The following is a 16,550-nucleotide window of genomic DNA, read 5'->3' as shown; positions in this document are numbered from 1 at the left end:
ATCATCATCATCAACAGTATCAGACCAATATCAATTTTCTGGCTTTCATAACTGAGCTATGGTTATAAAGGTGTTAACATTAGGGGAATGTGAGTGAAAGGCATACATGAACTCTGTACCACTTTGGCAATTTTTATTTAAGTCTTAAATTATTTCCAAATAAAAAGTTCAATAGATAAGATACACACATAGATACACAGATTAAGAAGATTAACATTGACTGTGAAGCCATAGTAATTAAAGAGAACAGAAAAACCTAAGGGGTATGGGCACAACGGAAAAACAGACCTATGCACCAGAATATAAAACTAAATGACATGAGTACATGGGAACCTTCAGATACAGTGAAAGGGGCCCTATAAACCAGAGGGGAAAGGATAGATTGCAGAGTAGACAGCAGTGGGAAAACCGGTTCACCTTATCAGCCGGGGGGGGGGGGGGGGTACAAAACTAGATCCCTACCAGAGAAAGGCTATGTCTCCAGAGATTAAAAACCTACATGTGAAAGGTAAAATGATACAAGGTTAACAAATGAAATATAAGAGAATATCCTTGTGATCCAGGTATTTAAGTAAAACTTCAAAAGCACAAACACAAGGCAAAATTTATGTTGGTTACACCAAAATCAACAATTTGTTCAATGAAGGGCATTACAGAAAGATGACAGAAGATATGTGCAATGTCCACAACCTACATCAGATTAACATCTAGAAAACCAAGAATACCTAAGAATCAACAAGGAAAAGACAACACAAAAGAAAAACGGACAAAGGAAAAACAGCAATTACAGAACACCCCAAAAGCCAAAGTATATATAGACCTAATAAAAATCAAAGAGAAATACAAGTTTACAATGAGATATCACATTACACCCAACAGGCTGGTAAAAAATTAAAGCTGGATAATGCTAAATGTTGGCAGGAACCAGGGATACTATGCACAACTGGCAGGAGTGTGGATTGATTTAGCCACCCAGAAGGACAAGTTCTGGCCCTATCTGTATTTCCTGTGACAGAGCAAGTCCACTCCTAGCTACCCCAAGAAAGTCTTACACGGCTCCATAAGGGACATGGATAAAGATATTCATGGTAGTATTTTGTGGCTGCAGGAAGTGCAATGTCTAACCCTGAGGAGCAGACAGGTTGAGTATGGTAGATAGATCACCATCCCACAGACTGCTAAGCAGTGGTCAGAAAACAGATTAGACTCATAGATGAGACATATACAGTATTTACACGAGGTGCCAAATGTATACTTTGTAAGAGCACATACATGTACACACATTACAGCATATTAAACAAACTATGGGGAATGAACTATGGGGATTAACAAGAATAAATAAGACAAGGGCTTCACACTGACCTATAAAGGTAACGTGGTGGCACCTGGGTGGCTCAGTTGGTTAAGTGTCTGACTTCGGCTCAGGTCATGATCTTGTGGTGCAGGAGTTCAAGCCCTGAGGCAGGCTCTGCGCTGACAGCTCAGAGCCTGAGCCTGCTGGGAATTCTGTGTCTTCCTCTCTCTTTGCCCCTCCCCCGCTCACTTTCTGTCTCTCTTAAAAATAAACATTAAAAAAAAAAAGATAATGTGACTTTTTGCAGCTGAGTTTACAAAAAAGGCTTCTAAGAATATGAACAACAAATAGGAAACTATTACTGTTCATATCCACAAATTCAGTGAAACTGGTTTCATTTTTAATAAAATATTATTGCTGTAACAGATAAACTAATCATAATAGACTGAAAAATCATTTACTCGTCTAATCCCCAAAAGGACTACAGGCACAAATAAATTGTGGCTAAAGAAAAATTTCACTCAGTAGCTTTTGACCAGTTAACTATAAGCTAAGCAACTATTAAGTGCCAGGCACTACAGACTGATGAAATAAAGTATGGTGCCAAACCTTCAAGGTACTCCTAACCTACCTGAAGAGCTAACATGCGGAATAATAACTAAAACAAAAGGCAATCCCTGCCCCACTGAGAAAATCAGAGAGTAGGTACTCTAAGTGCCATCCGTCTATGTATTTTTCAATTTTCTAGTAGAAACACTAAAAAACGTATCAACAGGTTAAATTAATTTTAATATTTTATTTAACCCAATATATTCTCAAATATTTCAACACATAATATAAAAAGATTAAGACTGCATATTCTTTTTTTCACACTGTCTTTAAAATCTGTATATATTTCATCCTTACAGAGCCACATTTCAAGTGGTCAGCAGCCACACGTGGCTAGTAGCTACTGTGTGGGATAATGTAGTACTAAGCACTCAGAGGAGGTGATCACATTTGAGTGAGATGAAAGAAAAAAGGTATCTTATGAAGGGATAATCTTTAAAGGATAAGTAGTAGAGTTCTAATGAAAGACAAAGGTTATTTCAAGCCAGGCACTAGTACAAGGAAACCTAGCAAAACGTGGGGGGTGGGGAAATGATCCCCTCCCCTGCCCCCGCCCCCTGCACCCCAACCTGCATGTCAAACCACTTTCATCTCTCACAACTCTCTCATTTCATGGGACACTAACACTGGGGGGGGGGGGGGGAGGGAGGGAACGCTTCATTTCCTTGACATCATGATGGCTGACAATTTATCCTTATGCTCCTGACTAGGCTGTCCTTTCTGCCTTGCTCTGCTCTCCATCCCCAACCCTTAGCTTAATTAATGCCTACACCAAAGTACTTGACTATGAGTTCCTTGTGGGCAAGAATAGTCTCATCTCTGTATTCTCAGAATACAGGACCTGGCAACTAGCAGGTGTGAAATCACTGGGTAAACAAATAGCTAAGCAGAACTGTCTGGCTAGAGTACTAAGGTTATACAGATGAGCAGTTGGAAACAACAAAGCTAGAAAGGTGGATCAAGAATAAACCTCCAAAAGTTTAAAAAAAAATTTTTTTTAATGTTTGTTTATTTTTGAGAGAGACAGAGACAGAATGTGATTGGGTTAGGAGCAGAGAGAGAGGGAGACACAGAATCTGAAGCAGGCTCCAGGCTCCGAGCCATGAGCACAGAGCCCAACGCGGGGCTCGAACCCACAAAATTCTCATCACAAGAAAAAAAAAAAACGAAGTATGTATGGTAATGAATATTAATTATTATACTTATTGTGGTGATCTTTACACAATCAATACAAATAGTGAATCATGTAGCACATCTGAAACTAATAAACCAATATGGAGGTTATGTCAATTACATCTAAAACTTAAAAAAACAGTGAAACAAATTAAATTTTTAAAAGATGAGGCATAGATCAGTGAATTGGTCATGATTAAGTTACTTGTATTTGAAAGCTAGTTTTACATTTTTTTTTAATGTTTATTTTTGAGAGAGAGAGAGAGAGAGCGAGCAAGTGAGCAGGGGAGGGGCAGAGAGAGAGAGACGCAGAATCCAAAGCAGCCTCCAGGCTCTGAGCTTCAGCACAGAGCCTAACATGGGGCTCGAACCCACAAACCGTGAGATCATGACCCGAGCTGAAGTCGGACGTTCAACTGACTGAGCCACCCAGGCGCCTCTGAAAGCGAGTTTTAATTACAAGTATGTAATTAACATAACTCCAAATCCCAACTTCTTGTAAGTTTTGTTGTTGTTGTTCCTTCTTTTTTGCTCCGCATCTTGTCCACTCTACCTCAGACATGTCTTCAGATGCACTCCTTCAACTGGTCTTAGGCTCCCATCTTTCTCTCTCCCTTCCAAGCCCAGACACTATCCATCAGTTCTCCCTTTAAGAAAGCAGTCTGAGGTTTTAAAAAAAGGAGAAAGGAGATGATGTTGCTGGAATAACTACAGAGGGGAGAAGCTAAGGATACAGGGATAGAGATGAGAAGACCAGTAAAAAGACATCAACATTAACGACAGCTAACATTTATCTGTTACTTACTGTAAGTAACAGGCACTGTTTTAAATGCTTTCCCCATATTGTCTCATTTAACCACTAATTCAACCAATATTTTATTGAACCCCTATAACAGATGACAAGCATGTTCTAGGTATTTGTTGTATCAGTAAGCAAAACAAATTATTTCTGTTCTTGTGGAGCTTTCAGTATACCAGAAGAAACTGACAAAACACAATAAACATAAGCAATGTGTAAATATGATACGTGAGAAGGTAATAACTGCAATGGAGAAAAGAAAAACTAGACCAGGGTTAGGGAGACTGGGAGAGTCACAGGTGATTAAGCCACTGAGGTGATATTTGAAAAGAGGAGGTAAGAAAGTTAGCCATAAGAATATCTGGAAGAAAAGTGTTCACAGAGAAATGCAACGTCAAGGCCCTGAGGTTGGAGTGTCGCTTGTGTGTTCACAGAACAGCAAGAAGACTCTTAGGTCTATGGGCAGAGTGGGTGAGGAGAGGCAGAAGGTGAGGACCAAGAAGAAAGGAAAGCCGGCGCATGGAAGGCCTTATCGTTGTAACAGCCCTATGAGGTCGTCACTATTACCAATGCCATTTTACAGATGAGGTAACTGGGGCACAAAAAAGTTAAATAACTTGTCCAAGGTCACACAATAAAATGCTAGACCAGATTATAAACCCAAAGAGTTACTATTAAGTTGTTTTGAAAACATGACGTTGACATTGTTGACACGCTTCCCATTACAAAGTAAGGTCCGTGTCCCTTGTGTTGTGATAGATTTAACCAAGAGCAAATGACACAGTGTGACTTCTGAGGCTAGGTCATAAAAGGCAGGGAGCTTCTATCTCTTCTGAAACACGGAGCAACCTCGGAAGTCTGTTCGCACTGAGGCCTCCACACTGGAAAAGCCCTTTGTAGACCCTCTGGCCAAGAGTCCCAGCTGAGCCTAGCCCTCTAACCACATCTGCCAAGGTGCCAGATACATAAGTGAAGAAACTATCTAGGATGTGGATCTTCCAGCCCAGCTGCTCAAATCCCACTAGCCTTTCGAGATCCTCCAAACTGAAGTCCCAGATATAGAAGAACAGAGATAAGTCATCCCTGTCTGAATTCCTCAAACACAATCTGTGAGCATAATAAAATGGCTGCTGTTCTACATTACTAAGTTATGGAGTGATTTGTTCCACAGCAATAATATGAAGAACCACTATACAATAAGCAGGAAACAAACGTTAACAACCTGAACTAAGTAACAGAAATGGAAAAAAAAAAAAAAAAGAACCCCAAAACAAAAACTGGAATACACTACCATGGTACATAGAAGGTTCTTTATCATTAAACATCTTTAACGTCTAGATGGCAACATTCTTTTAAGAGAAGAAAACAAGCTCTTTTATTCCATTCCACTAATAGAGCTAATACATGCCTATGGATACCAAGGAGGGCCTAGGAATAGGTAAAGGCTAGCAATTGAGGGAAGACAAGGAAAGAGGTGGAGACAGTATGTGAACAGAATGCCATCAAAAACACCTCAAAGGCCTTCAACAACAAAAGGTGACTGCCCTGGTTTAAATTATTCTACTGGATAAAGAATGGCAATTCTCAGAGCAGAAAGCTGAGTTAGGGAATGGTTCTGGATCGACTCCTCTCTAGGATTCCCTGCTAGAATCTGCTCTTGTAGTCAATGAAGTCATAAAGGTGCTTACTGCATAAAGAATGAAGTTATATATAAAATTCAGAAATAAAAACCTTTGGGCTCAGTTTATTCAAATTTTATATTAAATTCTACCCAAATACACATCTTCATGTAAAATGTCCATACTACAAACCCCCCAATATTGAACATCCACTCAAATGCAACTGCCTATTAGCAACAAACAAAACACCTCGTGCTGTTTAACACCAAGACCCCTTTGTAACCCACTTAAACAATGCCTCATCTAGTCTACATAAGATTATATAAGACTAGCCACAGATGAGCAGCTCAGGTGGCTAGAATGCAGTGCTAAAGAACTGTTCCTTGAAGAAAAAAATGCTTTCTTCCAGTGCCAACTTCCGCCCTCCCAATTACTGTGCAGGCAGGTGCATATGGGTCAGCATAAACTCCTTATTACTACTTGCAGACAAATTCCAAGCACATTCTTTAAATTCTTTTGTAAGACAACATTAAAGCTGGGAGATTTCCAGGGAACACATCTGTTCTCTCCTTCAGATTTAATTTGAAAGTTTAAAATGGTGGTGAGATGGGGTACCTGGCTGGGTCAGTCGGTAGAGCATGTGACTCTTGATCCCAGGGTCATGAGTTCGAGTCCTATGCTGGGGATGAGTTTACTTAAAAAAAAAAAAAAGTACTAAAATACTTAAAAATATATAAAAATAAAATAAGATGGAGGTGAGACAAGGGTTTTCCGCTTTACTCCTCCTAGTGGTGATCAGAAAGGGCTGCATTCCCTGACTCTCACTTCCTGGTTGGGAAAAAATTCCAGGGACAAAATTTGTCTTAGATCTTGGATCTTAGAATCCAGAACAATCCTCCAAAACTAAAGGTAACAGATACCAAGGCGCCTGGGTAGCTCAGTCAATTAAGCATCGAACTCTCAATTTCAGCTCAGGTCATGATCTCATGGTTTGCGGGATCAAGCCCTGCTTTGGGCTTAATGCTGACAGTGCAGTGCCTTCTTGGGATTCTCTCTCTCCCTCTCTCTCTGCCCCTTCCTCTCTCTCTCTCTCTCTCTCGCTCTATCTCAAAACTAAATAAACCAAAAAAAATTTTTTTTTAAGACAACAGGTACCAGGGGCACCTGGGTGGCTCAGTCGGTTAAGCGGCCAACTTCAGCTTAGGTCATGATCTCATGGTCTGGGAGTTCAAGCCCCGCGTCGTGCTCTGTGCTGACAGCTCAGAGCCTGGAGCCTGTTTCAGATTCTGTGTCTCCCTCTCTCTCTGACCCTCCCCTGTTCATGCTCTGTCTCTCTCTGTCTCAAAACTAAATAAATGTTAAAAAAAAAAAAAAAAAGACAACAGGTACCACAAATTTACACTGAGTTGTGTGTAAGTCTCTCACAGGTAATTGCAATGTAAATAACCATGCACTACATAAAGTAACCTGTACTCTACTCATTGCAAATTTCCAAGTTCACCTAATTTACACATAGAAGAAACAAAAATGACCTTCAAATTGAAGTCTGTAAGATTTTTTTCTCAAAACACTTTGACACCATAAAAAAATATTAATTCTTCAGAGATTAACTTTTTTTTAAAGGCCCAAACAGGCTTTATTCAACAGATAGTTGTGCTTGAAAGTTAAAAGGCAGATTAAATAAAGGCATAGTATATACTTTAAAAGAAATGTCATTTAAAGTACAGTAAGTGATCAACAAATAGTAACTATTTTTATACTCCATAACCATACTTTCTTACAAAGAACCAACTTTAAAAACTCACGGAGCTTGAAAATTTTATTTAATCCATTGGAAATCTCTCTTCTATAGTCACAATACAACCTAAAGGGACATAGTTTAGTTGACAAGCTTTCAATGAATACTAATGCAGTAATTAAAGTGTGGTTTCTGGACCACAAGTTCTGGGAACTTGTTAGAAATGCAAACTAGAATCAAGGTCTGGGGAGGGGCCCAGCAATCAGAGCTCTAACAAGCCCTCCAGGTGATACTGGCGTTTACTCCAGTTTGAGAGTTTATTAGACTAGCTCACAGAGCTCAGGATGCTTTGTTCTGCAGGGACTGGGAAGTCCTAAAGAGCAGGTACAGGTACAACATGGTTCCTAGATATAACTTCTGTGGAACCTAGCAGTGTCCTACACAAAGTAGGCACTTAAACTTGAACAGGTTAATGACAGTCTCCTATAACCTATACCTGGCTAGACAAGAACACCATCAGTTTATCTATTTCACAGAGATCAGAAATTCTGATGGCTTGTCTCCATTAACTAATAATAAGTAAATACAGGCTGCACACACACCAGGAGCTGTTAACTGACAGAGCCCTGGGGCCTCTGGTACTTTGACAAACGGCTCAGGCTTACAACGTGTCATATGCTTTAAAATTTAAGTGAAAAAATACATTTCTGATTTTACCAGTGTCCAAACAGGATTTGCCCATGGCTCCATATAAGTCATGACACTGCAGAACAAAAACCAAAACATAAATTTTTTTTTGTTGCCTTCAAAATGCATCTTATTTCACATATTAGCTCACTGTAATATATGGACCCTGGATGGAGTCCAATTTGAACAAAGTGTTAAAAAAGTAGACAACTGAGGAAAATTGAAGACTGACTGGATATCTGATGTTAAGAAATTATGATAAAGGGACTAGGATTACAATCTTTATAAGACTAAAGCTTTATCTCTCCTAAAAGCTTTAGAGATGAAATGATATGAGGTACTGAATTTGCTTCTTGGGGAGACCCCAAATGAAATAAGACGGCCACTGAGTATGTGGGGGGCTAACTATATACAAGGGTTTCTCAACCCTGAGCCTATTGCCATTTTTTGCCAGATGTTTTGCTGTTGTTGGGGGGAGGAAGGGGTGCTGCCCTGTATACTGTAAAATGTTTAGCAGCATTCCTGGTCAGTAAACTCTCTTCTGCTGTGACAACCAAAAAATGTCCCCAGACATCATCAAATGTCCACAGGGCAGCAAAACTGTTCCTGGTTGAGAACCACTAATACAAACTAAATTCTCCCTACTTGTTTGTTTGAAATCTTCCGTAACAATACATTTAAGTCTTATTTTAATTATACTTTGTGTAATGGCACATCTATATCTCTCTGGTTGAGTAATTAGTACATACGCTTTTGAGGAACAGCTTGGTACCCAAAAAAGCAGAGGGAACTGAACTGGAGATGTGGAGCCTAGTGGTGGCTCTGCTACTAAATAGTGTTGTCACAGCAGCTCCTGTCACCTCTCTGAGCATCCTCATTAGGTCAGATTATTTGATTAGTCCTTACGAGTTTTAAAATTATTTGAAAACAGTATTATCCTTTATATACCCATCAGCTAAAGGTGGGTACTCACATTTATAAATCAAACAAACGAAAACAGAGTAGCGGACTAGGATGAAGACAATATTCTTGTTACAAATAATCTGCCTTTTATTATTCCTCTATCTATAAGCAACATTCCCATCACAGCCATATACAATTACTTAAAATTGATTCCCAAGATAAGCAAAATGGAAAGTCTTTTCACAAAAAAGACAAAGTTGTTCTAGTCATAGTAGCCAAAATGCCCATCAACGGTGAATGGATTAGAAATTGTTGTACATTAACTGGGTGATGTATGGAAGTGTTGAATCCCTATACTACACACCTGAAACTAATATAACACTGTATGTTAACTATACTGGAATTAATATCATAACTTAAAAAAAAACAAAGAAACTTCTGTACATCCAAACAATGAATTACCCACCACTCAGCGATAAAAAGAAATGAACTACTGATACACACACAAACATTAATAAAGATTCCATTTACATGACATTCTAGAAAACATAAAACTATAGGGACAGATAACAGATCAGTGGCTGCCAAAGGCTGTAGAAAGAGAGAGGCGACTGACTGTAAAGGGCCACAATGTAAGCAAGCACCTTCCTGGGCAATGAAGATGTTCTGTATCTTGACTGTGGTGAGGGTTACATGACTATACATTTGTCACAACTCATCAAACAAGACACTTAGGAAGAGTAAATGTTCTATCTCAATAAACCTGACTTTAACAAAGCAGCTGCTCAAGAAACTGAGAGCTCTCATTCATTCTTGTACCCTCACCACTCAACTGGCAGTTCAGGAATGGCAGGTAAATAACATGACATATGCCAGACACGTAACACTCGACACAAGGGCACCACACTGTCAAAGACACACAACTACTTCCAGAAGATTCTAACACAAGTTAAAAAATGGAACAGGGCACGGTGAATCCATGCCATGATACGCTACCAACCTCTGATTTTAACATTGTCAAAAATTCAAATTTAAACACATTCTACAAGAATAAAGGCACGCTCCGTACCTTACATTGTTTTCAAAGAATAAACTTAGTAGTTTCTAACAACACACAGAAAGATTAGAACACGATTCAACAAATTCACCAGAGAACAAAGTAAAGACTCACTTAGGGTAAGTCCTTCATTACCACAAACCTGACTGTTTTTGGCTTCGGTTCATTTAGAAAGTATGGAGCTCCTGCTCTGGGTCAATGTAAGATTTTGCCGCTTTGAGTGCAAGTCAAGGACCGAAGCTAGCCAGCTCCCTATTTTGCTTACTCCGCTCTGCAGTGTGGTCAAGGAACAGGAAACTGATCAAGTCAGGAACACGTTCTTCAAAAGAGCCCTAAGAAAACGAGTTCACGGACTCACCTGGTCTATGATTTCCCATCACTGACCCTTCACGGAACTTTCTAACCCGTCTCAGGTGAAGGAACACGCGCGGCGGAACCACCCACTCACCAGGGGAAAGAGCACTACGTACTGGGCGCTGATACACCACGGGAATGCTTTAGACCAAACCCTGCGTGAGCAGATTAAGTCACCTGAGCGCCACCCAGCCAACAAGCGGCACTTGCAAGACTCAGACGAAGGCACCGGCACCGCCAGGCCACAGTGTCTCAGGCCACGGCTGAAAGCAGGGAAACGGGCAGAGCGAGAAGGCTGTTCCTCAGTGACGGCGTCTTCCTGCCAGGAACCACCCCGGAACACGTCTGACGAAAGGCCCGCGGAGTTTCTTCCCAAGCTACCTGCTCCACGTCTTCCAGAAGGCACCCCCCGGACCCGAACTGCCCTGAACCGAGCGCGAGACAAGGGCTCAGAGAGCCCTTGCACGGAGTCAGCGTTTCTCCGAAGGCCTTTCCGCTGCACGTCGCCGCCCCCGGCCCTTGGAAAGGTTTCCACGGACACAACCAAAGGGTCCGCGCACAGAATCCCAGGCCGTGAGCGCTGGAGCGGGGGCTCGGCGCCGTCGAAGCCCGCTGGCGGTCGGCAGGCGAGAAGCCAAGCCCGGAGCGGGCGTCCCCCGGCCGGGGCGGCGTTACCAGCCACCTTCCTTTCAAAACCGCTTCATCGACCCTTCCAGACAGATGCGCCCGGAAGGGCAGCGACTCCTCAAGGAAGCCGGTACTCTCTCCCAAAACTTCTCTCCTGACCCTGCCAAGGGGCCCTCGAACACTCCCCCGCGGCCACTCAGGTGTCGAGCCGGTCACTAAGCTTAGTTCCAAACAGTGTGACAAAACCAGGCAAAAAGGACAGCCCACTCGACCCGATCAATGGCTTCTCACCGGCACCACGAACACGTTTCCAGCCCGCCAGCCCCTCGAGAGCTTGCCCGCCCCATCTGCAAGGAGAGCCTGCCCCAAGTCATCACCAAGCGCGGCCGAGGTCCACCCCCCCCCCACACACACACACCCCGGCCGGCGAGCGGGACTCGGCGAGAGCACGGAGGCACGACCCGGGCCGCCGCCTCCAGGAAACGGTCGCGCCCCGCCGCCCCCCGCGGCCTCCGGCCGGCCCCCCGCGTCCGGCGCGCTCCGGGCCGGGGACCCCCGACGGCACGGGCTGCCGTCGCGCTCCGGGGGGCAGCGGGGGAGACCCGGCCCGGGCAAACCCCGAGGAGGCCCAGGGCACTTACGTTCTCAGTGTCTCTTTCATTCACCGTTGGCAACGGGGTCCTAGTGGACATTTTACTCCACTCCACTTCTGCACAATGCGAGGGTGAAACAAAACAGCACACGGCCTCGGGGGGCCGGCGACCTCGTCCTCGAGCGCCCTGCGGTTCCGGAACGGCGCCGCGGAGGGCGGCTCCCCTCCCCCACGGCCGTCTAGATCCCGGGCCGGGCCCGGGCCGTCCCTCGGCGGGTCCCGGGGCTCATGCTCCCCCGGCCCCGGCGGCCGCGCCGAGGAGCCCGGCGGGCGGCGGTGGCGGGGCCGGGCCGGCGGCGGGCTGCGGTCGGCCCGCCGGCGTCCCCGCGCCTCAGGGCGCCCCGCGGGCCCGGACCCCCTCGCCTCCTCCTCCGCCCTCGCCCGTCGCACCGCGGATCTCAACGCCGGGGCCTCCACACAGCGCCGCCGGCTGCCCCCGAAGAGGAGGAGGAGGAGGAGGAGGATGTGGACAAGATGGACCGCAAGACAGGCCGCCGCGGGCTGCGGGCGCCGACCATGGAGGGGGCTGCGGAGGCGGCGCCTGCGCCCGGCTGCTCTGCTCCCTCCGGCTCGCTTGCCGCCTCAGCCTCCACCCGGTGGCCGCCGCCGCTCCCGGTACCTCAGAGCCTCACGGACCCAAGATGGCCGCCCCTCGGCTTCCTCTGCTGCCTCCGGATGCCGGAAGTGACGGAACCACCGCCTCCCGGAACTCGGCCAATCAGCGCGGCCCGAGGAAGCTGGCCCGGCCGCTGTTGCTAGGGGCGACTCAGTCAGGTCTGGGGTGGAAGAGGCGGCGCTCTGGGACGCGGAGGGGTGGTGGGTCGCGGCGGGCGCAGCAGGCACCCCCGAAAAGAGACGGCACATGGCCCTGGGCGGTGGCTTGAGCAGGACTGCTGGGTTGGCATTTACAGTGTTGATAGAGCGCCTACTGTGTGCCGAGGTTGAGGTCGCGCCCGCGGGACCGCGCTGCACAGAATCGAGCCGCGGCAGCAGTTACAGGGCCGGGGCTGCGGGGAGGAGCCGGGCTTCTGTATGATCAACCGCGACCCCGGGATCGAAGATGCAGCCACCTTTCCTGCCTCCAGCTCTGGGTAGCAGGAGGCTAGGCTCGGCACCCGGAGGAGCTCGCTGTCTGGAGGAGGATGGACTTGGACCCACCTAAATGCCATTCGGAAGACGAGAGTGCCTACGGTTGGGCTTGAAGCCCCCCCCCCCCCCCCACCCAGGGACCAGTTCCTAAATGCCCGTAGGGGTTTTATAACCGGGCTCTTCTACACCAGCATGTAAGTGCCGAAGGGCTGGAAGCATCTCTGGGTGCCAGCCTTGGGCCGAGCTCAGCATCGCTTGCAGGCTGGAACGTTGGAAATGCTACTGGGAGCCTTTCTTGCCCCCTTGCCTCTGCATGTGCCCCGTGGTCCCGCGCAGACCCTGGCACTGCGGTGGATGGCGTTTATTGGTTCAGGGACCTTGGGGATTTGTTGCCTCATTTAAGCCTCAGGGTAATATATATACGCATATATATATTTATGCGTGTATATATAATTTTAAGTAAGCCCTATGCGCAATGTGAGGATTGAACTCATGACCCGGAGATCAAGAGTCTCATGCTCCACCGACTGAGCCAGCTAGGTGCCCCTCACGGTAACCCTATAAAGACAGGCAGACACATCTTGCCATCCAAAGCCTAAACAGATTACAGTGCTTTGACCAAAGTATCCAAATGGGTTAGCTGCAGAGCTGGGATTTGAACCCATGTCCTAAAACTTCCCTAACAGATAAGTTCTTGTAGTGGGTATGCCTTGTTTTTCTTACTTTCCTCCCTCTTATTTCCTTCCTCCCTTCTTTCCTGCCTGCCTGCCTGCCTGTCTTCCTTTCTTCCTTCCCCAGCATGTGAACCATCTTGCTATGTCTGGGGCATTTCCTGCTCCGTGAGAAATACATGTCTTTAAACACCAGCGTCATACCCAGAGAGGACAGACGCTCCCATCACAAAAACACATGAGGACTAAGATGCATTCGGGGCTTCAATCTTACCCTCTCAGGCAAGTGTTCACTGGGGCCAATGGCAGCCTTGTTTAAAATGTTATTCTGTCTCTCCCTGTTTGGACAAGCACACATGATTGAATTCCCATTAGTTAAATGTGTGCTTCATACACTGCAACTGAAATGTGGGTGAGCACAAGATTGTGGAGCCCCAGTAGGGCATTTAGCCCAATTTGGGGGGTTGGGTAAGGGAAGCTTCCTGGGAAAGAGATCATTTATTTACACTGAGTCTGAAACCATGAGTAGAGTCAGCCGGTGAGGATGAGTAGAAAGGCATTCCAAGCAGAAGGGCAGCCTGCACAGGGGCACAGAGGTGGGAAAAAACATAGTGGGATTGGGTAAATGTCAAGAGAAGGGGAGGTGAGAGTTTAGGTTGGAAGGGGAGGCAGGAATCAGGCCAAGCTTGGACGTAGCATGACATTCAATTCAGCATCTTGAATGTCAACTAGATCAGCCATGAAAACAGAGGACCCGCAAAAGGGTTTCAGCCTCAGGTAGGAGCAGAGAGACAGGGTTTGGACAATTCAGAACATTCTATATTGGCCAAAGAAGTAGCTGGGGGATGAGGTTTCCAATTAAATGTCTTTCTCACCTCACCACAGCACACATTAAATAATAAATTAGTGAATGCCAAAAGACAGGAAGCAAAGTTGACACTGTTTAACTCAAGATTCCTCTGGTTTTCATGAGAGCTGGAATTAAAGAAACACTTTGAGCTTTTCATTGCACTTATGTCAAATGACATCATGGTACTATAAAGACCTGGAAATGAGGAGATGGGAGGCAAGGTATGCATATGGACATGAAAAAAAAAAAAAGAGGAAGAAGTGGAAAAGAAGAAAAGAAAAAGCAAAGCATTGTTATACATGGAATGGATCTATGATCTGGAAGGAATGGAAGAGGGAGATCTGAGATCTGGATCTGGAAGTCATTCTCGGAATGCCTTCTTCTGTCCTTGTTCCCTATCTCCCTATTAAAGTAGGTTCTGTCTTGGTCTCCTTAGACTGAAAAGACATAAATCAACATACCAAGCTGTGTATGTGCAGAGGCAGTGCTTACTTTCATGTTAGCAAGGAAGCTCATCCTGAGATGTCAGAAACTAAAAAGAATCCAGTTCTACCCTTGCTGCTGGAGGGTGGAAAAAGAACGGAGCCTCGAAGCGGTGAAGTGACTTGTCTGCAGCGGCACAGCTAGTTGGCGGGAGAACCAGAATGGGGCCCAGCTCTCTCAAACCCCAGACTCCTGTTCTTACTCCCGGCGACAGCTCTCCTCAACTGTATAATGACAGAGGATACAGAGGGACCAGGAAGATGTTCCAGCCAGGAGAATGGGAGGAACACCGTCTCAGACATGAAAATTCCTAAGCTGCCTGCTGGCCCCTCCCTGAGGGCAATGATGAATGGCCTTGTGCAAGAAACATAAGCACCCATTTGTTTAAGCCATGACAGTGTGGCTTGTCTGTTACTTGCAGACTAGTGCATTCCTAACCAGTTCTGTCCTGTGCAGTGGTCAGATCTCCTGCCGCCCAAGCCTAGTGCTGTCTGCACCACGTCTAGTCTGGAGGGCCAGAAAGGCCTGCTTTGGCCTGGCCACCACACAGCACTCAGCCACCATCCTTCTGCCAGAATGTGGAGGGTGATGGGGGCCAGGAGCTGTTCTCAGTGTGTGTGCATGTGTGAGAGAGAGATGGGTAGAAAGCTGACAGAGCTGAGCGCTGAGAGTAAGCCACAGAGAGAGGAAGTGTGTAATAATCATATGACACCTGAGAGGCAGGGTTGGGGGGTGCCGGGCCGAGTGTAGGCCAAGTAGGCCACAGATGCCTGGGGACACTGGGAAATATGAAGCCCATTTCAGATCCACCCTCCAGGCTGCTCTCCAACATATTGGTGGTCAGAGCAGGCCCGCTGCTATCCTTTTAATTCACTACTCTGGTCCCCTTCTTCACCCCAGTGGGGCCATGATTGCCCTCAGGGAGGGGCCAGCAGGCAGCTTAGGAATTCTCATGTCTGAGACTGTGTTCCCACTGTTCTCCTGCCTGGAACATCTTCCTGGTCCCCCTGGATCCTCCCTATCATTATACAACCCTATCATCTCACCTCTTCCATGGAGCCTTCCAAGATTGGCCTCCAGTGAGCTCTCCCCCACTCTCAGCATCCTTGATTTTTACTGCCTGAGGTCATAGTACATATATTGAGCTCCAGCTGTGTACCTGGCACCAGGCACCTACACTTAAGACTACTAACTCTCCAACACCATGTGAGGGAGTCAACACGCCCGTTGTTGGTGGCAAGGGGAGGGGACCAGCGTTCAGAGAGAGGAACTGTAACTTGTCCTACATTGTCATCCCTAAGAGGAGAGCCAGGGTCAAACTCCAAACCATGTTTTTCCCTCCAAGTGTCTAACAGTGATGGATCCCTTTTATTCCGGGTAAGTGGGGGGCCTTCTAGCCCCTTGTGCTTAGCTCAGCAATGTCCAGTTAGAAACTCAGCACAGATCTGATGGTGACCACCCTTCTCTCTTCCAAGTACTGTATCCTTTCAGGATAATTGTGGATGGACTGCTTCTAAGATGGGTCACGGACATACCAGCCTTCCTTCCTGAGCACACAAAAATTCAACTTTGATCAATGACTTATAGCTACCGTTTTATCAGTTCCCATAATGCACTGCAATATTGGGATAGCTTTGGGGAATATGGAGATAGAAAGGACCATCTGCCCCTGCACTTAATGGCCCCAAGCTATTGAACTGTTCTATTCTCGGGGCACCTGGGTAGCTCAGTTAAGCATTGGACTCTTGCTTTTGGCTCAGGTCATGACCTCATAGTTCATGGTGTCGAGCCCCATGTCGGGCTCCACACTGACAGTGTGGAGCCTGTTTGGGATTCTCTCTCTCCTTTTCTCTCTGCCCTGCCCTTGTGCACACACTGTCTCTTTCTCTCTCTCAAAATAAATAACCTTAAAAAAAAATGTTCTATTCTCTGATGTGCTGGAGAT

The 16,550-nt window shown here is 46.0% G+C and overlaps 1 protein-coding gene across 9 annotated transcripts in view; it reads right to left on the bottom strand.

Annotated features, from left to right (window-relative positions):
• Window positions 1-11,636, bottom strand: part of MARK3 (microtubule affinity regulating kinase 3) — a 111,459-nt gene extending 99,823 nt beyond the window's left edge. For all 9 annotated transcript variants that reach the window (XM_053224990.1, XM_027066697.2, XM_027066699.2 and 6 more), the window contains exon 1: window positions 11,502-11,636. In XM_053224990.1, coding sequence (XP_053080965.1) covers window positions 11,502-11,552 — 51 coding nt within the window. In that variant the 5' untranslated portion in view covers window positions 11,553-11,636. The remainder of the gene's footprint in view (window positions 1-11,501) is intronic.
• Window positions 11,637-16,550: the final 4,914 nt, after the last annotated feature.

Source organism: Acinonyx jubatus, chromosome B3, assembly GCF_027475565.1.
Source record: "Acinonyx jubatus isolate Ajub_Pintada_27869175 chromosome B3, VMU_Ajub_asm_v1.0, whole genome shotgun sequence".
Classification (NCBI taxonomy): domain Eukaryota; kingdom Metazoa; phylum Chordata; class Mammalia; order Carnivora; family Felidae; genus Acinonyx; species Acinonyx jubatus.
The sequence above is the reverse complement of the archived record's forward strand: the minus strand, read 5'-3'. Positions and strand labels throughout refer to the sequence as shown.